General features: G+C 63.6%; 1 protein-coding gene across 2 annotated transcripts; it reads right to left on the minus strand.

Annotated features, from left to right (window-relative positions):
- Positions 1-319: 319 nt before the first annotated feature.
- BCAN (brevican) lies at positions 320-18,155 on the minus strand. 2 transcript variants are annotated; one of them, XM_040577943.1, is made up of 15 exons: positions 17,926-18,155; positions 12,120-12,212; positions 11,592-11,984; positions 10,746-10,920; positions 10,525-10,652; positions 9,208-9,501; positions 7,383-7,640; positions 6,465-6,653; positions 5,847-6,293; positions 3,577-3,684; positions 3,255-3,413; positions 1,591-1,673; positions 1,121-1,265; positions 695-877; positions 320-610 (listed from the first exon to the last, which is right to left on the minus strand). In XM_040577943.1, exons 2-15 carry the CDS (start codon positions 12,202-12,204, stop codon positions 585-587), a joined length of 2,673 nt encoding a protein of 890 aa, XP_040433877.1. In that variant the 5' UTR covers positions 12,205-12,212; positions 17,926-18,155; the 3' UTR covers positions 320-584. The 2 variants fall into 2 exon arrangements, with proteins under 2 accessions (XP_040433877.1, XP_040433878.1); XM_040577944.1 differs by lacking the exon at positions 9,208-9,501 and having other exon boundaries at positions 321-610.
- Positions 18,156-21,021: the final 2,866 nt, after the last annotated feature.

Consider the following 21,021-nt stretch of genomic DNA (forward strand, 5'->3'; position numbering starts at 1 on the left):
ATGACCAGGCCACCACTCTGCACCATCCGTTTACTGGTTTTAATACCCACAGAGAGGGGGGGGGGGGGTGACACGGACCCACTCCAAGCCCACAGCAGCAGCTTCTGCCTTTGCTGGGAAGTGCAAAAGCTCCCCCGCACCCCAGGGTGGGGTGCTGAGCTGCAGCACCGCTTGGATGTCCCCATGTCACCTCCTCACCAGGGTGTCACAGGATGAGGATCCTTGGGCCAGAGGTGGGAGAAGGCAGCTGGGGGTGATGCTGTCACATCAATGCCATCACCGTGGCGTTGTCCCCCCCGTCCCCCGTCCCCCGTCCCCCATCCCCCCCCGCCTTGATTTCGATTCTGTTGTGACTCCAGGAACAAAACAGCCCTTGTGCTACATTTCGGGTGGTTGTCGGTTCCTTTCCAGGGGATCTTTAGTTATTAGGATTTCTTTGTACAGATATAAAACAAACAAGGAGGCAGACACCATACAGTGAGGTTTCACGCCACGCCGGGGTCCACGCTGGAGTCCCAGTGCTGTCCCCATCCGCACCGGCTCCAGGACCCGGGGAGGTGGTGGCTTCTGCCCAGGGGACTCGCTCAGTCATGGGGGTGCTGAACCAGGCCTGGAGGGGGGACACGAGAAGCCCCAGGTGAAGGGAAAGCCCTAAAGGCAGGTGAGGGGGAGCTGGGGGGAGCCCCACACTCACCAGGGCGGCAGGTTAACTGGGGCAGTTCCCACGTCCCATCCTCCTGGCACCGGATGATGGGTGAGTGGCGCTGGACGAAGCCGCGGCGGCACTGGTACCGCGTGATGGAGCCGATCTCGTAGCGCTGCTTTGGTTTGCCGAAGGCGCGAGCGTTGGTGACGGAGGGGGGTGGCCCACACTGCACTGGGGGAGGGGGGGAAGAGGGCAAGGGGGTGTTGCAGCCAGCCGGGGGGGGGGCACCCCCAAACTGAAGCAAACTACCCCCCTGATAAACCCTGAACAAGCTGAAGGTTCCCCCCACAGGACCCGTTTCCCCACTGCGGGGACGGTGGGGTACCCCCACTTTGAGGTCATGGAGGGGTGTAGCCCCCCTGCCTGGGGCAGGGGGCAGGGCTGAGGGGGGGGGCGGGGGGGGACACGGCTTACCCAGCCCCATTTTGCAGGTGTAGGAGAGGTGGTAGTTGCAGGGCACGTCGCTCCACTGGCCCCCGTCGTGCCACACGATGACCACGCAGTTCTCCCCGGAGAGAAAGTAGCTGTCGGGCTGCCCGTGGTGCCAGTTCTCGTAGAGCTGGGGGGACAGGTGGGATGGGGTGCACAGGGCACCCCAGCACACCCTTTAAGCCAGGCAGGGTGGGGGGGCACACCAGCATGCACCCATCCGCAGCCTCCTGGCCGTGACCCCCCCATCAGGAATGGGGTCCCACCTCCATGCCCCTTGGCATGGCCTTGGGACCCCAAACCCTGGGGTCTGGCTCAGCGCTGGCACCCCTAAGGATGCTCAGACCCATCCCGCCGGCATGTTCCCAGGTGATGGAGAAGGATCACGAGGTGTCTGGCAGAGGGGGGGTGTCTTCTCCTTGGGGGGGCACACGAGGGCTGGCAGCCCGACTTACCAAAGGGCTCCCATCGGACCACTGGAAATCCCCCTCGATGGTCCGGTCGTTCAAGCCGATCCACTGGTACTCCCTGTACTGGTCTGGGGGGGCAGGGGAGTGTTGGGGGTGGGGGGCACAGCCAGGCCCCCCAACACTGCCTGTCAGGAGGGGGCTCAAGGCAACTGGAGGCTGAATTCGGGGAGGTTGGGGGTGAGTGCGGGGAGGTGGGGGTGTCCCCATCTGGGGGTGCAGGGAGGTTCTGGGGACCAGGGGCCACAGCGGGACCCCCCCACCCTGCACCCCCGGGGAGCGGCGGAACGGGGCTGGCCGGGAGAGGGCGGCAGAGCCCTGTGTCCCCACAGCCCTGCCTGTCCCTGCCTGTCCCTGCCTGTCCCTGCCTGTGCCTGCAGGTCCCTGCCTGCCCCTGCCTGTCCCTGCCTGTCCCTGCAGGTCCCTGCCTGTCCCTGCCTGTCCTTGCAGGTCCCTGCCTGTTCCTACCGGCCCCTGCCTGCCCCTGCCTGTCCCTGCAGGTCCCTGACTGTTCCTACTTGGCCCTGCCTGTCCCTGCAGGTCCCTGACTGTTCCTACCTGTTCCTGCCTGCCCCTGCCTGTTCCTGCAGGTCCCTGACTGTTCCTACTTGGCCCTGCCTGGCCCTGCCAGTTCCTGCCTGACCCTGCAGGTCCCTGCCTGTCCCTGCCTGTCCCTGCAGGTCCCTGACTGTTCCTGCCTGGTCCTGCCAGTTCCTGCCTGTTCCTGCAGGTCCATGACTGTTCCTGCTTGGCCCTGCCTGGCCCTGCCAGTTCCTGCCTGACCCTGCAGGTCCCTGCCTGTCCCTGCAGGTCCCTGACTGGTCCTGCCTGGTCCTGCCAGTTCCTGCCTGGCCCTGCAGGTGTCTGCCTGTCCCTGCCTGTTCCTGCCTGTCCCGGCCTGTCCGTCACCCTCACATCCCTCCAAGCCTCTTTGCTCTCTGCCCCGCCGTTGTCCCCTGCTCTGCCTCACTCTGCATTCCCCACCCCCCCACCCCCGCCCCTCCGCCCACATCTGTTTCAGGCAGGTTGTGGCTTTGCCTTCAAATTTATTTGCACGTGTCCAACCCTCTGCCAGGTCCGTCCACCCATCATGGATCTATCTGTCTGCTCCCATGTCTATCCATGTATCCATCCGCCTGCTCCTGCGTCTATCTGTGTAGCTATCCACCTGCTCCCGTGTCTATCCATGCATCTATCCATCTTCTTTTGTGTCTATCCATGTATCTACCCACCTTCTCCCATGTCTATGTATCTATCTACCTGCTCCCATGTCTATCCATGTATCTACCTGCCATTGTCCATCTACATGTCCATCCATCCATCCTCCCTCAGTATCTACCTGCCATGTGTCCATCTACATGTCCATCCATCCATCCTCCCTCAGCCCAGCGATCCTGCTCTCTGTCACATTTCCCCTACCTCTCACTAGCCAAGTGGCCAGTGGGCATCTAACCACGCTTTGGTCAGCCCATCGTATCTATTTCCTTGATTCTTTGCTTTCTTTGCCTTCCCTCGACTGTGCCTGCCTCCACCTCAGCACAGCGGGGCAGGGCTCAGAGTTTAAAACTCAAAGCCCAGCTCCGAGGGATGCTGAGGGTCCCCTGGGCAGAGGGCTGGGGGTTGGGGAGGGGGGATGCAGCAATGTCACTTACCGTTGATGAAGTCCTGCTCTTCGGGCGTCAGGATGGTGGCCAGGTGTCCCCCATAATGCCTACACTGGCCCTCCGCATCCTCCCAGCTCCTCCGGGTGGAGAAGTGCTTGTAGCAGGCTCCCTGGAAGCTGTCCCAGCCGGGGCTGCACTTCTCCAGCGCTGAGCCACAGCGGGGAGCAAGGAGGGAGAGAGGAGAGGGTCAAGGGGAGGGAGCCCAGCTCACCAGCCCAACCCCAAAACCTCATTTCCCCACATTTATGTCTCCTGGGCCGAGGCTGCAGCGGGGGCTCGGCAGGGGCCGCGGTGGGACTTGGGGACTCACGTCTTTCGCAGCTGCTGCCTCCGTAGCCGGGCAGGCACAGGCAGGCGAGGCGGGCGCCGTCCTCCGTGCAGGTCCCTCCGTTCAGGCAGGGGTTGGGGATGCAGCCACCTGCAAGGCACACGCAGCCTTCCTCACCACGGAGCTGGGGACATCGTTAGTGCCCAGCATCGTTAAAACCTCCTCTCTGTGCTGAGGAGCCCCATAGCGATCAGGTCGCTGATCTGACCACTGAAGGCACCAAGTCTGGGGCAGGAGAAGGACTCGGTGGGGCACACAGTGACATGGCCAGAGCCGTCCCGTCTGCCCTTGGTCTATGGGATGCGCACAGCTCCACCGCCCTGGCCCAGAGCTGGCGAGACCTGGGGCTTTGGCCTCCCCCCAGGGCACGGGGACATGAGCTGGATGCTCTTGCCCTCTGCATCAGTGGGCTCGCTGCCGTGCCAGCCCCTGGCCTGCTCCTGCCACCCGGAGACGGCTCCTGCTGTCCCCTGGCATGATGAAGCAAATGTGTTTTAGGAGGGGAACGTGCAAAGGACAAACCCTTCAGCACATCCCGGCCGCACGTCCTCAGCCTGGCAGCAAGGTGAGCCTCGCGCCTGTCCCTCTCTTGTCACCTTCAGCCTGGCCAGGGCTGATAACTCAGCCGGCGCCGTCCCCAACCCGCACATCTCCATCAGCCCGTTACGGTCATTAAGGTGCCCGGAGCACATCGTGTGCTCCCAGCCCTGGCTCAAGAGCGTGATTAAGGGCTGCCGCCAGCGCTGGCGGAGTGGAGATGGAAAGTCCTTGACACCCTCCAGCCTAACGATGCCCCATTTCATGGTCCTTGGCTTGGTGGGGCTGTGCCAAGGACAACGCTGCCATCCTCACCCATCCCCGTGCATCACCACCTCCCCGCAAGGTGCCGGCGGGGCACTCAGGACATCCAGCTCACCCCCAGCAGACCGAGGCATGGAGCGGGATGAGCTATTTAGGGCTCTCCCACCACACAAACGGCACTTTCTGAGCATCGCTCCTGGCCAGGGCAAAGGCAGCCGCCCCGTGATCCGGCCACCCGCCACGGAGCATCCTCGGCGCCACGGCACTGCCAGGCCAAGGGGAGCAGAGACCCCGCGCAGTCCCCTCGGTGCAGGGAGCTGGGAGGGCAGATGGGGCAAGGGCTTGGCTGCTGTAAGAGGCACCGGAGCTGGGAGCATCCCAGCGTGGGCGCTGGGGGGTGGGTGACACCCGCTTGTGGCGGTTTGTGCACCCACAGCCCGCCTGTCTCAGTCCCCATGTGGGGGGAGTGGGGCTGGGCCGGGGGGGGGGGGCTGCGCTCCTTGGGGGGGGCACAGCAATTTCGGGGCACTTGGCCATCAAGGACTGCATGAGGCGGCTGCTCTTGGCGGGGTTCTGAACCCCATGACCCATGGGTGCCCCCCACAGCTCCGGGGGGTAGGAAGCCCCCCCCCCTCCCTGGCTCACACCACTCAGCCCTTGTCCCTCCACCTGGGGCAGCACGGGGGGGGGAGCCATCCCCGGAGGGGCCACACGGAGGATGCAAAGCAGCCGCATCCCACCCACCCCCTTGACACAGGGTCCCAGCCACCCCGCTCCCGGGGGACACGACGCAGGTTTGGGGGGGCCGGGGGATTAGTTCGTCAGTGGGGGAGGCACGTGGGCAGGCAGCGAGGCAGCAGGCGCAAGGACGAAGGGAAGAGCTAGCCGAGATGCTTGTTCTAGAAAGCTTTTAATTCCCTTTATTAGTATCACTGTTAGTCAGAGTAGGGTTTGGGGCCTTCTTTAGATTTTCTTTTTTGTTGGTGGGGTTTTTTTTTTGTTTTTTTGCTTTTTGTTTTTTCATGGAAACAGTCATTAAAACACTTCACAGAAGTAGAAGAGATTTAAGTGCATGCGGAGCTCGGACCAATTTGTTTGACAAATATGTGCTTCTCCGGACCTGTAACCTTCCCTTACCCAGCTGAGGAGGATGGAGAGAGAGAGGAGAGACAGACGGACGGACGGACGGACAGAGGGAAACGCAGCGTGAAGGAAAGGTCTTGGCTTTCTCTAGTGCCACAGAGCAGCCAGGAGGGCTGCCCCGAGGGCAAGGGTGGCACGGCGGGGACCCCCGGCCGAGCGGCTGCCCGACCCGACACTGGCCCGCTCGGTGGGGAGGGCAGGCAGGGGAGCGGCCGTGCTGGGGGCTGGGTCCCCCGATGGGGTCCCAGCCAGGGTCACCCCGGAACCGCTGGTACGGGGAGAGGTGAGGCCATCCCTGCGGGTCCCACCTGGTTCTCCGGGAACGGCTGCAAGGAAACCCTCCACGGTTGCAACGGAGGGAGCGGGTTGCCCTTCCTCTACTTCCTCCTCCTCCTCCTCTTCTGACGATGCAGTGGGCATCACGCTGTCAGTACCGGGGGGTCGTGGCACAGCATCCTCGCCTCCCGTGGCCGGCACGCTGCTGCTGCCAGGCACCTCCTCGTGCCACGGTGTGACCGCTGTTGCCTCTGCCACGGGGACAGTGCTCCCGTCCCCCGGGGCCGCAGGCGAGGGGAGCCACAGGGCCCCCGACTGCTCCTCTCCCTCCTCCTGCGGCTGCAAGGGTGCGGGGGGCAGTGGGGACACCCCAAGGCTTTCGACCACATCTCCCGAGAGCTCAGCATCCTCAGCGGTGGGGGTGCTCACCCCACCGGACTCGTGGCCGTTGCGGGGGATCCCACCAGGCTCTTGGCTATCTGTCGAGGTGGCAGAAGTGGCACTGATCGGCAACGTCACCCGGTGCCCAGGTGCGCCGGGGCTGGCAGTGTGGGCTGGGCGCCCCACAGCATCCTGGGGCCGGTCAGGGTGACGCGTGGGGGCAGTGGGCTTGGGCGGCTGGGAAGACCCTTCGGAAGGTTCTGCATCACCTGCTGTGGCCCCCGATGGGGACGGGGCACCGCTGGGTCCCTCTGCACCCGCCTGGGGGGACATGGAGGGTGTCTGTGTGCCAGCAGCTCCATCTGGCTCCGTGTGCTGGCTGGGGTCTTGCCCTCTGCCGGGGGTCTCCGCCGATGTGCTGCCAGGGTCCCTGCCCAGCGCTGCTCCCTGTTCCTCCTCTGCAAAGGGCAAGGCAGAAAGGCGGTGAGACACCGGCACCGGGGAGCCAGCCAGACCGCGGGGCACCGGCACCGGCATCGCCCGCCAGCGCTGCAGATCCTGCCCACGGTGGGCAGAGCTGGGGGCAGGGTGGCGACGCCAGCGCAAAGATGCCCAGGGAGACAAAAATGACCCCGAGCCTGCGTGACATTGTCCCCGCTGAATCGGCACGGCAGACTGAGCTCTGGCTCGGCCACTGCCAAGCCCAGCCCTGGCACAGGCTTCCCTGCGGCAGGGCCCACGCTCAGCCCCTCGCTGCCGCGTCTGGCCTCCTCTCCCTGCGGCCACCATCTCCCTGCTCCGGCTCTTTACACGGCTAAACCACGGTCCGGCGCTGACCCTGCGTGCTGGACCCCGGCCGAGGGAGGGACAGGCAGATGTCCCCACGCCAGGGACTTGTGCACAACCCTACACCAAGACACCGGTGCCCTGGCCATGGGTGCTCCGGGACGGGGATGGCTGGGGTGACCTGAGCACCCATGGGTGCCTCTGACCTCTCCTTGCCATCCTGGCACCTCCATCCCTGCTGCTCTTCTCTGCACCCCGAACCCTGGCACTGGCTGCTTGGCTTGTCCCCAGCTGTCCCTGCCACCACAGGGGCTGGGCTCCCCAGTTTTGCAGCACAGCTAAGCGGGACGCCTGGCTGGGGGACGGCCGGGGCCGTGGGGAAGGGGGACGCAGTGGGTGACCTGAGGACACGGAGGTATCTAGCGGGGGGTGCTGGGCCCCTGGCCCTGGTGCGTCTTCGGGGGACGGGCTCGGCTTTTCCAGCTCAGGGTCCTTAAAGAAAGGGACGGCGTATATAGCCCCTCGCGACTCAATCTCCACTTGCGCTTTGGGCAGCTGCAGCTCCTCCAGCTTTTCTGCCACTGTAACAATCTCCTGGAGGCCCTCGGGCTCTCGGGCTCCGTATTTTCCTGCAGCCTCAGGGAAAGAGTTTGTCCCTTCTGTGGGCAGAAAGAAAGTGGGATATTACCGCCCTGGCCTGGCCCCGTGGCAGGCAGAGATGCCCTCGCCCCGGCGTGGGGCTGGAGCCCTGGGGACAGCCTGGCACCCGGGTGGGGACCCAGCTCTCCTCGACCTCTTCTTTCCCCTCTAGCAGGGTCAGCACAGGGCAGGATCGGGCCCTCCCCAGGCGCTGCAGGCTGTGGGGCTTGGCAGCAGGCAGCAGGGTCAGACCCTGAGCCCTGTTTCCCCGAGGCGATGCTGATTTACACCACTTGTGCTGGCCCCAGAGCCGTGCTCCAGTCCAGCTCCCCCCACAGCTGCTCCAGTCCAGCTCCCCCCACAGCTGCCGGGCCAAGGCTGGTGGCTTCGGCAGGCGGCCAGGCAGCGCCGAATTTTACACTCGCAGCATTTTCTGCTCATCCCTGCCCTTCCCGACAGCAGCTCTCCCCTCTTCTCCTCCTCCCCCTCCAGCAAACCCTAAACCTCAATGCACGCCGGCACCCCCACCCTGGGGGGTCCTTCTCCACACCCCCATCCCCATCTCAGGGAGTACAGACGTGCGTGGGGAGTTAGTAGGTTACAGGGGTGGCGGCTTCATGGGACGGGTCCATCCTGCCTAACCCATGGGTTTCCCTGCCAAGAGGTGGGGAAACTGAGGCACAGAGATGCGTGGCATCCAGTCGATCCAGGGGAGAGCCTCCCCACCCCACCAGCCCCCGAGGGGATGCACAGAGATATGGGACCAGGGGATGCACAGAGATGTGGGACCAGGAAGGAGGAACAGAGGGGCTGCTCTTCCTCCCTCCCTGCCCGTTATCCCTGCCACTCTCCATCCTTGCTCATCACCTCCTGGCTTATCGCTCACGGCCACCAGCGCGCAGGGCACCCCGGCAGCTCAGCGCCGCTGCCCGCGGGTCTCGGGTCCTTGTCACCGCTGGGACATATTGCCCACCACCAGCCTCGCAGGCTGCCTCCAGCAGCTCGCAGGGACCCAGCAATGCCTCCCTGGCCGGCATGAACCATCCTGGAGCCATGCCCACGCAGCTCACATAGACCAACAGTGCCACGCAGGACATCCCTGTTCTGTCGCGATAGAGCGGTGTGCAGTACTGAGGACGTGCAGGGCATCCCTACTCTGTCGCGATATATCAGCATGCACTATTGAGACCATGCAGAGCATCTCTCCTCTATCACAATCTATCGGCATGCAATATCAGGACCATGCAGGTTATCACTCCCCTGTCACGATATAGTGGCACGCAACATGGAGACCATGCAAAGCATCCCTAACCTGTTATAGCAGGCTGATGTGCACGACTGAGACAAATCACCCCTGCTCTATCGCAATATCACGGTGCATGGCATGGAGAGCACGCGGGGATCCCGATGCGATCCCAAGCCTGCAGGACCTCCCAGCTCTGCTGCACCCCACGCGCAGCGCATGGGTGGGCTGGAGCTGGCACCCTGCACCCACCGGGCACCCAGACCCCTGCCCGGAGGCTTCCCGAAACCTCACGCTGGTCCCTGCCTGGGAGCACCCATGGGGCTGGGGGTGCCCCTCTTTACCTCGGAAACAGTATGCATCGTATCTGCTCTGGGCATCGGGGAATCCCGTCTGGTTGCGGAAGAGGAAGATGGTTTTGACGCCCGGCAAAGCCCCACCGCAGCGTTCCCGGGGGGTGACGATGGGGTAGCGGACGCTGCCATCGGCCAGCCAGCCGGGGCTGCAGGCGTCCAGCCCCGCGCTCCAAGCGGCGTAGAGCTGCCCCGTGCTCGCCAGCTCCGTGCCCAGTGCCCGGCAGCGCGCCGCCGCCTCCTCCAGCGTGAATTTGTCTGGGGCCGTCTCCAAAAAGATCTCCCCTGCGAAGAGAGGAAGGAGACAGGCATCAGAGCTGGGGAGGGGGGCATGGGCTCAGGGAGCCCCCTCGCCTCCTCCACTCTCTGCACGACCCCAGGAGCTGGCTTGGAGTTGGAGACCTCCCGCGTGGTCCTCACAAGGAGAACTGGGGGCTGGAGGGCCCTACCTGCATCCCTGCCTGCATCCCTGCCTGCCTCTGGTCTCCTGGCACATGCACACAACAACAGCAGCGTGGGCACGGCTGCAGCCCCCGTGCCACGCTGGGTACCTGCCCTCGCTGACGGAGCTGAGACTTTAAAGCATCCATGAAAAGGACTGTAGAGGAGCAACTCGGTGCCCTGCACAGCGCAATCCACATACTGGATATTTCTAAAGGGACCTACAAGCCCAGCAGACCCTGTGGTGGCGTTTCATGCTGAGAAGGGATGGAGAGCGCTATCCCAAGGCACGCTGCGTGCCAGCCCCCGTCACCGCACTGGTGTCCCCATCCCAGCGCCTCTCACCCCACGCACCAATGACTGCACCGCATCCCTGCCTGGCATCACCCCAACCAATCCCACAGCAGCCATTGGAGGGGGACCCCCATCGGGGCCCGCAGGAGGGACCAGCCACCCCGCACACAGCCAGCCAGGCAGGATGCAGGACATGCAGCACCCCAGTGCATGCAAAACGCAGTGTCGGCTTGCCCGAACCCCAAAACACCACGCAGCGCAGTACCCACGGCACACTGCCAGCCTGGCTGAGCACCCTCCAGCCCTGAGGCCACGGATGGGCACCGGCTGGTGGGCAGGACAATCCTGCATCCCACAAAACCAAACGAGAGACGCTTTGGAAAGCAGCGCGGCAAGCCCCTGCGCTTGCATGCATCAAAGTGCCCAAAGTTTTGCAGAGCTCAGAGGTTCCGGAGCCAACGCCTGCAGCTCAGAGCAGCTTTTGCACTTGGGTTTTACAGCGGGTTATGGGGGCGAGTTAGAGCAGCCACCGAAGCGGGGGAGGGCACACAGGGCTGGTGGCACCGCAGGTACCTGGGAGGTCCTCGGCGTAGCAGTACACATCGTACATGTCCTCTGGGTCCACCACCCCGTAATTCCTCACCCCGGGGAAGCCATTCATATCTCCGTAACAGGCCTCACGGGGTGTGTGGATGGGGTACCTGGGGCAGGAAAGCAGAGGGGAGGGCTGGTGATTCGTGGGAGGATGGAGAGGGAGGCAACGGGCACGATGCCCACGCAGTGGTGGTGCCCACCTGACGGTCTGGTCAGCGATCCAGCCAGCATCACACTGCTCGTAGCCGCCGAGGTAGGCAGCGTACAGCTGCTCGGGGGTGGCAATGTGGGCACCGATCCTGGCACAAGCTTCCTGCGCCTCGGCGAAGGTGTAAGCGTAGCGCATGGAGCCCTCCCGGTAGTGAAACACCACCCCTGTGGGGAGGGACATGGGCGTGGGCGAGGGGCTTCGCGGCAGCCCCCACCCACAGGGGTGCACCTGCACCCGGGTGCACCATTGCAGCATCCCCCACTGCATGGGTGCATCTGCACTCAGGTGCACCATTGCAGCAGCCCCCCACCCACACAGGTGCATCTGCACCCAGGTGCACCTTTGCAGCAGCCCCCCACTGCATGGGTGCATCTGCACCATTGCAGCAGCCCCCCAACCACACACATGCATCCACATCTGCGTGCACCATTGCAGCAACCTCCCGCTGCATGGGTGCATCTGCACTCAGGTGCACCATTGCAGCAGCCCCCCACCCACACAGGTGCATCTGCACCCAGGTGCACCTTTGCAGCAGCCCCGCACTGCATGGGTGCATCTGCACTCAGGTGCACCACTGCAGCAGGGGCCGTGTGTGTTGTCCCCCCTGCATGGGTGCAGATGCACCTTTGCAGCAGCCCCCCACCCAGACGGGTGTATCTGCACCTGGGTGAACCATTGCAGCAGCGCAGCCCCCACTGCACCCAGGTACACCTTTACAGCAACCTCCCACTGCATGGGTGCATCTGCATCCAGGTGTAGGAGGGAGCTGCTGAGCCGGCAGAGGACACCTGGGTGCCCCCCGCCCTGATTCCCACCGCTCCCCACCTTGAGGTACCTTTGACTTTGACGTCGAGGATGTCGTGGCCGTCCTCGATGCCGTGCTGCACATCGCAGCGGTAGATCCCCGAGTCATTGGGCCGCAGCTCGGTGAGCAGCAGGGAGGCGTTGGTGTAGCGCTGGTGGAAGATGGGCAGGGAGGCGCGGAGGCGATAGTCCTCGCTCACCTTCACCCTGTCCCCCCGAGCTACCAAGATCTCCACCTCCCTGCCTTCAGAGATGAAGGTCCACTTGACCCGGGGGGTTCCCAGGACTGCGCGGCGGCCGGCAGTGCCGGCGGTGGGCTGGGGGCCGAGGTAGGTGATGAGGCAGGGGATGGTGATGTCGCCTGCCAGCACAGCATCCAGAACTGGGTGGCGTGGGATGGAGACCTGCAGCGCCTTGAGGTCCTCTGGGTGAGAGAAGAGAGGAACCATGAGCAGGACCAGCATGGGGTGTTCATCCCCGCCCCCCGACCCGGGACCCCTGCCGCAGCGCACCCACAGGGCAGGGAGCAGTGCACGATGCCGTGATGATGCCGCGTTACCTGTGCCATCTCCAGGGCCAAACACCTCCGGGACCACCGTGGGGATAAACACCCAGAGCAGCAGCAGCGGGAGGGCTGCGGCCATCCTCTGCCCTGCAAAGGGAGGAAGAAAAGCCACCAGCTGTGCTTCAGATCCAAAGACTCATCAAAAACCTGAGTTTTGTCCCTTTGCTGCATGAGGAGGAGGGGTCCAGGAGAGACCCCAGCCCATGCGTGTGGGGATGGGGTGGTGGGGCACAGAGGGAGAGCCTGGCACCGGCACGGCCACAGGGTAACCTGGACGTTGGATGGTGGAAAGGAGAGGGAAGAGAAGAAAATGTGCCCTGCTTAACAGGACGAAGGAGACATCATGACCAACCAGGACCATTGGCTGGGCGCCACTGGGTCCCCATCCAGCCCCACCAGTCTTCCCAGGGAGGTGGGTCCTCTGGAGACAGCAGATCCCAGCCTGGCCCTGACAGCGCGGAAAGTCTGAGCCCAGAGCCTGGCCCTGGCCAGCAGAGAGGCGATGCCAGACCGGGGGCTGCGCGATCACCGTCAAAAACCTCCGCAAGATTGTGCTGGGTTTTTTTAATAGCTGGTGTTCAGCAGGGAAGAAGCAGCGAACAGGCTGGGGAGGCGAGCGTGCAAGCAGGGCGTGCGTGTGCGCGCTCATGCTCCTGCATGCGTGTTGCAGCCTGCACACGTGCAGGCGTGCACATGCGTGTGCGTGAGCTCGTGCACGTGCGGGGGGACAGGGACGGGGTGTGTAGAGGGGGTTGAGGTCAGCGAGCTGCCGGGGGGATGGCTGAGGGCACACAAAGCGTGGGGCAGAGGGGGGAGGGAAGGAGCAGGAGGGGTTCTCTTTGCCATTCAGCTCACGCCAGAGGTTCCCCGCGCACAGGCTGGGAAAACTGGGACCAAGCAAAGCAGCCATTATGTCCCCGGCCTCTCCCAAGGCTGCCTGGCACAAAGGGCTCTCGCCAGCGGGCTGGGGACCGGCGCTGAAAGGAGAGCCCAGTGGCTAGTACTGCTGTCCCCAGCCCTCCGTGGGGAGCGGCACAAGGGGCTGCTGGGGACACTGGGCATGTCCTGGAGGGGGTCCAGCTGCCCACAGCCTCCTGCAGACATCTGGACAGGAGGCTGATGCTGGGGATGAGGGGAGATGCCCCTGCATGGTGCAGGGGAGCACAGCCCCCATGGTACCCCCTCTGCAGAGGTTCCTCAGGGGGCTGGGGGGTTTCCCCAGCCCCCCTGTACCAGGGATGCACCATAAGGTTCCCTGGGCCGGGAGCGCAGCAAGTCGGCGACTTGGAGCAGCTTTTGAATTTATGAGCTCTTTGTGCTGCATTGATTTCGGCAGCCACAGAAGCGGATTTGGCACCTTCACAGCACTCCCTGGGCCAGGTTGCTGGCTGCCAGGGCCAGCCAGCCTGATGGGAGGCTGTCCCCATCGCCTGCCTCCCTCTGCGAACGGTCCTCCCTGAGCTTGCCCGTGGGACCAATGCACCAGGGCAAGGCTGTGAATACAGCCCCCAGCCCTTGCACCCACGGCCCCTGGCCCCATGAATGTACAGCCCCAAGCACCACGGGCATGCAACCCCTGCCCCCACGCACCAGGGACCTATGTCCCCTGGCACCATGCACCATGGGTGTATGGCCCCTAGCACCATGCACCATGCATGCACAGCCCCTAGCACCACGCACCATGGGTGTACGGCCCCTAGCACCATGCACCATGGGTGTACGGCCCCTAGCACCACGCACCATGGGTGTACGGCCCCTAGCACCACGCACCATGGGTGTACAGCCCCTAGCACCATGCACCATGCATGCACGGCCCCTGGCACCATGCATTATGCACACACAGCCCCTGGCATCCAGCACCATGGGCATACAGCCCCGAGCTCCATGCACCATGAATGTACAGCCCCTGACACCAAGCACCATGCATGCACAGCCCCTAGATCCATGCACCGTAGACATACAGCCCTGAGCTCCATGCACCATGCATGCACAGCCCCTAGCACCACGCACCATGGGCATACGGCTCCTAGCACCATGCATGCATGGCCCCTAGCTCCATGCACCATGCATGCATGGCCCCTGGCACCATGCACCATGCATGCACAGCCCCTAGCACCAAGCATGATGGGCATATGGCTCCTAGCTCCATGCACCATGCATGCACAGCCCCTAGCACCAAGCACCATGGGCATATGGCTCCTAGCACCATGCATGCATGGCCCCTAGCTCCATGCACCATGCATGCATGGCCCCTAGCACCAAGCACCATGGGTGTACAGCCCCTAGCTCCATGCACCATGCATGCACAGCCCCTAGCTCCATGCACCATGCATGCACAGCCCCTAGCTCCATGCACCATGCATGCACAGCCCCTGGCACCAAGCACCATGGGCGTACAGCCCCTAGCTCCATGCATCCACAGATGTACAGCCCCTAGCACCATCACCATCATGTGGCCATAGACCATCATGTGCCCACCATGGACCACCCCTTTCCCAGCAGCTCAGCAGGGGCAGCCAAAGCCCCATCTCCCAGGTCAGGGCCAGCGGTGCCAGAGCCAAGCCAGGGCTTTTCTCTGCATGGGCCAGATCATTTGAATTCAGCCCCACAGCTCTGGAGCGAGGCACAAAACCCTCCCGCTCGGTTGCCCATGGCCAGGGTCCAGCACGGGGGGGTGGCTGCCGTCCCCCCGGGCAGCCAAGCGCGGAAGACTTTTGTCGCGGGTGCCTTTTCTTACCGTTCCCAAGGCACCACGGTGGCGTGAGCAGCAGCCATGAAGCCCCAGGGAGGCAATTCTAGTGCTAAAACTCGGCAGGAATGGGCCAAACTGGGGTGAGCAGGTGTCTGCCCCCATCCCATGCCTATCCCTGGCACCGGGAATGGGATGCAGAGAGAGTTAAATCCAGTTTCACCCTGCCCATGGGCGATGCCCTGAGATCCTGGAGTCCTGTGATGGCAGGAGACTCTTGGACCATGTTTGGAGTTGGAATTTTGGTTGGTTTTTTGGTTTTTTTTTTCCTGGAAAAGTTTTCAGCCCACACCCTGTGAAGGAAAAGCTGGGAGCAGGACTAGAGAAAGGCAGACAAAAAGGTCAGCGGGGGGGATGGCAGCAGCTCACGGGGCTCCGTTATCTCTGAGACCTCGGAGCTCTGGAGCTGCTGGGGACGGACCAAGGCGCAGGCACGCGGGCGAGCGGTGCGGCCGTCTAACCTCCATTTCCATGGGAAACTAGGTGGAAAATGGAGCCGAAGTCTATTTTGGGACAGGAGTCATCTTCTGTTCTCCCCTGAGCTCAGCCCCGCTTTCCCAGGCAGCTCCTTGAACACGGGGCCGAGGTGATTTGGGGCTGCAGCACCTGGTCCAGGGTGAAAGGCAGGAGATGCTGCAAGGGGATGGCCGAGGGTCGGATCCCTTCCATTTGTGGCGAGGGGCTTTCTCCTCCCCAGCCCCCTCGTCCCCTCCACGTGATGGTTGCTCATCCCGGCTCACAAGGTGCCCTGCCAGCCCGCAGCGAGCCGGAGGGGGGGCAGGCAGTGGAGCGGTGGCTTTCCAGGGATGCTCAGCTGCAGAATGAGTCAGCAGCCACAGGCAGCGCCTGGCCCAGCTCCAGGCATGAGCAGGCAGCCCCATCCCCACTGGCAAAGGCCTTCGGACACCCCACCGCCACCCCCGGGATGTACCGACATCCCCACCTGTGCCCTCACCATCCCACACGTGGCTGCCGCCACATCGGTTCTCCTCTCTTGCTGCAAACTGGGGTCCTGGAGCCAGCCCCCACCCTGGATGTCCGTGGGGTGCAGCTGTGCTCAGAGGGGTCCCCAGAGCGGGACGGTGCCGGGGGACACGCCAGCTACCCTGGGAGCAGTTGATGCAGTGGGAAGCAGCCGGCAGCCTCTTGGCAGCAGCCGCTGGCAGAGCTTAAAAGGCCGGAAGCAGGTGGGGGGAATGGGGGGGTCCCTCCGGCTGCCGGAGCCACTCAGCCCCCCATCCCAGCAGGGAGAAAGGGGTTCCTTGTTGCAGGGCTGGGATGTGGAGACGTGCACCCCCTCCCCGCAGCAGCGGGGCCGGGGGAGCCCAGGGAGGGTGCCTGGGGGGATACAGCCCCCCACGGAGAAGTGAGGGTGGGGGCAGACCCTGGAGGAACCCCCAGGGACATGTGAGCACATGCTGGGCAGGCATGTTGCACACCCACATGAAGGTTTGCACACCCATCCCTGCCTTTCCCGGCTCTGGGGCTCTGGTGGGGAAACTGAGGCATGAGGTGGGGACAGGAGAAATGGGGGGTGGAGCATGGGGGGTGTCCCCAGACCACCAGCAGCACTACTGCTCATGTGGGACCCACTAAGCCGGGACTCCACAGCCCCTCTGCACGCTCACCAGTGGACTCGCAGTTCCTCCCTCCCAGCACAGGATCACCCAGTCTCCCAGTTTCCCCAGTCTAAATGCATTCCCTGAAAAGCAGCCCTCAAGCATCCTGATCCCCCTCACGCTGCCGTGCGTGCACCCAGCAGCTGGAAAAGGCTCCAGGCTGGGGCAAAGGGAGTTTTTTCCCACCCCTCCGGCAGCTGAAAGGAAGAGCAACAGGTCCTGGGTTGGACTGAGATGGGAAAAGTCAGCGGGATGGGAGAGGAGGTGGCTTCGGACAAAAACGGTCCCCGGAGAGGATGCTCAAGGGCAGCCCCTTCATCCCGGGGACAAAATGCTCCGGCTGCGGGAGGGGGACTGCAGCAAACTACCCCAGCCCGGGGCACCCCACGGGGGCTCTGGGGTTCACACGGGGGCTGCTGGGCAGGGAAAAGCCGTGAAAATCCTGTAAAATGTTTATATTTTCCCCCAGCCCCCCCTGTCCCCTGCAGCGGGACACTGGTAGAGCTGGGGGATGGAGCCAAGAGCCGAGGGAGGATGGGGAGATGCAGCGGAGCCCTGCAGCCACCCCAAACTGGGACAGGGCAGCTTTATCCCTGAAAACATCCCCATGGAATGGGAACAGGCAGGAGAGGGGGGAGCCGGACCCCTGCGCCTCTGTGCAAGCCTCTGCCCAGCCCTGTGCCTCAGTTTCCCTTTCCACTCCTAACCTGACTGCAACCTCCTTGGGACAAGGACCCAGCCGGAGGCTCTGCAGGATGGATGGGGAGGGCTCCCCCGTGATGGGACACCCCAGCCCCATGCTGGACCTCCGACCCCTCTGGCAGCTGTCCCCAAATGAGGTTTCCGTGGGAGCAGCTGCTCAAACAACCCCCAAAATCCCCCTTATCCCCAGCACCTTTGAGCCCGACTGCCAGCCGGGCAGCGGGACGGGCTGGGCTCCAAGCTGCAGTACCAGGCAGCAGCAAAGTCCTTTTTTCATCCAACTTAGCAAGAACACCCCCCCCCCCCCCCCACTTCAGCCCCCACTCTGCCTCCTGCGCTGCAGAGTCAGCACCGCTACAAGCTGATCCGCTAAAAAAAAAAAAAAAAAAAAAACACCTAAAAACTTGCAGCGTGATGCTGTCCTCCCGGCGGGGTCGGTGACAAGGACAAACCTCCCCGTAGCAGGACCAGGGGGACCACCAGCTTTAAGCATCCACCGCTGCAGGGCAGGAGGATGCCCTGTGCCCCCCGTGCCTGTATCCCATGGGAAAAAGCTCTGGGCATCCCCACGCCGGCTCAGCTCTCCTCTCCTCTTACTTTCCACCGGTGTGGAGGTGAAATGGGATATCGAGATGAAGAACGCAGTACGGCAGCATCGGCCGCCCGGCTGGACCACGCGTCGCCCCGTGGTTGACCATCGGCCAAACCCAACGCGTTCCCCGCATCCCACCTTGCTCCCTGCGTGGCGGCAGCCCCGCGGCGGCCCTTCTCCTGGGCGGTGGGGGGAAGAGCAGCGTGGAGGGGGGGTCCCCGCGACCCCCGGCTGGGGTTGAGCTGCGGGTTCTGCGGGGCAGTGCAGGCAGCGGTCGGCAGCAGGTTGGCAGGAGGGCTGGGGACGAGCTCCACCAGGCATAAGTGCAGGCACCAAGAAAAGAGGAGTCTTCTGTGTGTGTCCGTGTCCTCGTCTCTATTTTTTTTTTCTTCCTTCCCCTTTCCCTCCTCCTTTTATATTTATTCCTTCCCCTAATTAAGAAAAAAAAAAAAATTATTACCGTGTTGGCAGCCGCTTCGTCCCTCCCCTTCCCTCCCTCCTGGCAGCTGGCAAACCCAGCACGAGATGCCGAGCGGAGGATGCTCAACCCGGGCACGTTATTTAACCCGATGCAGCAGAAGTGGAGGAGCAGCCGGCACTGGCTCCCCTAGACCCAGCCAGAGAAAGGGGTCCCCTCACCATGACCCCCACCCCCCCAGCATTTGAACACCCTTCGGATGCTTATTTCTAATATTTGGCAGCTTCAGCTGGATGGGGAGGGGGCCACGGGCGGGGGGTCCCAGTAGCCAGCGGAGGCTTTGTCATGCAAAATCCCCTTTGCCAGCAAGGCCATGGGTCCCCACGTGGGTAGAGGCACCGTCCGGGGGCTGGAGGGACCCTGAGGCTTTGCCAACCCCAAAAGGGTGGTGGGAGCAGCCAGACCCAACCTCGCGGCACAGCACCCACAGCCAAGCTCGGTCCTGTGGAGAGCACGTGCCGTGCCTCAGTTTACCCACCTTGCATCCGTGTCACGGAGGGACCAAGATAATTAATGCATCTCTAGGCTTGGTGGCTTGCAGCTTGCTCCTGGAGAGATCTGTCAGGACCTGGGTGCCCTGGGCACCCAGTGGGGTGCAGCCTGCAGCTGGGGACCCTCATTTGCAGACCCAAGCCCCTCGGGAGAAGAGCAGCACCCATGAGCCAGCATCGCGGGGTGGGGGTGTCGGTGTTTAACCAGATCTCCCTCAAACTTTCTCTGGCACGGAGCATCCTCTGCCTGGGGGGGGCCAGCACGGAGCCTGCCAGATAATTGCTGGGGTGAGTTTGCAGAAAGCCGCAGCTCCTGAGCAGAATTAATCATTCGTCGCCCTGGGAAATAATTACGGGCAGCGGAGATGGTCTTGTTAGCAGTGCAGTCCAGCGGGCGATGCACGCCGCAACGCTCTGCAGCCGCATCGTGGCCCAGGGGCTGGGCTGGACACCACGATGGGCCGGGGTGAAACCCACCGGCTGCCCCCCCATACCCAACCCATGAGGTCACATCCTGCACCCGGCGCTTTTGCGGCAAAAGGCTGAGGGCTGGGGGAAACGCAGAGTGCCTGCTCAGCAAGGAGCATCCCCCAGCCTAATTGGGAACAAATGTTTGCAGCCTGGCCGGGGTTTCCTTGCTGGCTCAGAGTAAATCTTCCAGGGCTGCTGCTCTCCCTGCCCCTTCCCAGGGCAGCTCCTGGTCCCTCCTGGCCGGCAGCATCGGTGGGGCAAAGCCCTCGGGACATCCAGCTCCTGGAAGGAGCAAGAGAGGAGCAAGGCGGCAGCAGGGCACAACCCCTATTAGACATCAGAGAATCCCCTTCCCTGCCTGCAGCCCCAGAGATGCCAGGGGCCACCCAGCCCTTCCCATTGCCCCAGGCCCAGCTCCAGCAGCTGAGGGCATGGGAAGGGGTCTGGCCCCATGGGGACCCCAACCAGCAGCTGCAGCCCCTGGCCCCAGGCAGTCCCCAGCTGTGTCCAGGCTGGAAGGGCCACAATGCCCAGCTGTGCTTCCTCCTCCTCCTCCTCCCTCCTCCAGCCCTGCTCGAAGTCACGTAGCAGTGCCTGCCATGCACCCAGTGCCAAGCTCGCTGGCACCCTGCTGGGCCCCCGCCCTGGGGCGGCACGCACCACCAGGGGCTGGGGGGCTGTGGCACCCTCAAACCTGCTACCCCCTCAGACCTCTGCTGCTGCCAAACAGCCACTCCTGAGCACTCCGAGGGGATGGGGGGGACACACAGATGTCCCCATCCTGGGGGATCCTGACCCCAAGCATCCCCAAGGGACGTGGATGTCCCCACCCCAGGGGATTCTGACCCCAAGCATCCCCCAGGGACATGGATGTCCCCACCTTGGGTGGCTCCTGTCCCTGAGCATCCCCCAGGGACATGGATGTCCCCACCCCAGGGGGTCTGACCCCAAGCATCCCCCAGGGACATGGATGTCCCCACCTTGGGTGGCTCCTGTCCCTCAGCATCTCCCAGGGACATTGCTATCCCCACTCCAGGGTATTCTGACCCTGAGCATCCCTCAGGGACACAGATGTCCCTACGCCAAGTGACTCCCAACCCAGAGCATCCCACAGAAGGAAGGGATACACAGATGCCCTCACCCTGGGGTGCCCCCCGAGCCCTGCCCCCAGCCTCCTGAGTCCTCCCCGGGCTGCGGGGTCCCACCGTCCCTGGTGCTGGCTGAAGGAGAGGGGAGTGGGCACAGGGAGAAAAGGCAAAGCAAAGGTATGAGGAGGAAGAGGGGAGCAAGGCCAGGGAGGAAGGAAACGCTTCCTCGGGCACTTCCCGGTGTAGCCGCAGGCACCGAGGGCCGCCTTGCGGCAGACACCAAAACTGGGGGCCAGCACCCTCAGACAGCACCCAACAGCATGAGGAAACTGGGAGCTGGTGGAAAAGCCCAGCAGTCAGGCAGCGGGACCAGCCAGCTCAGGACAGATGTGTTGTGGAAACGAGGAGGAGGAGGAGGATGAAGGCACACGGCAAGGCTCCATCGCCCCACCGCCCAGAGCTCTGGGGACCTGGAGCTGAATTACCCGATCCCAGCGCTCCCTGTGCTGCTTAATGGCATTTCAATCCTGGCTGGAAGAGGCAAACCAGAGCTGGGACCAGGGAGCCAGACAGGATGTCTGGCCGGAGATGAGCTGGGAAGCCGATGCCTTCGGGGACCCCCAAGCCGGGGCATCCCCCCCCCTCCCACCAGCCAGGCACCGAGACAGATGTGGCAGCACCCGGGAAAAAAAAAAAAAAAAAAAAA

The sequence above is a fragment of the Falco naumanni genome, chromosome 20, assembly GCF_017639655.2.
Source record: "Falco naumanni isolate bFalNau1 chromosome 20, bFalNau1.pat, whole genome shotgun sequence".
Lineage (NCBI taxonomy): Eukaryota > Metazoa > Chordata > Aves > Falconiformes > Falconidae > Falco > Falco naumanni.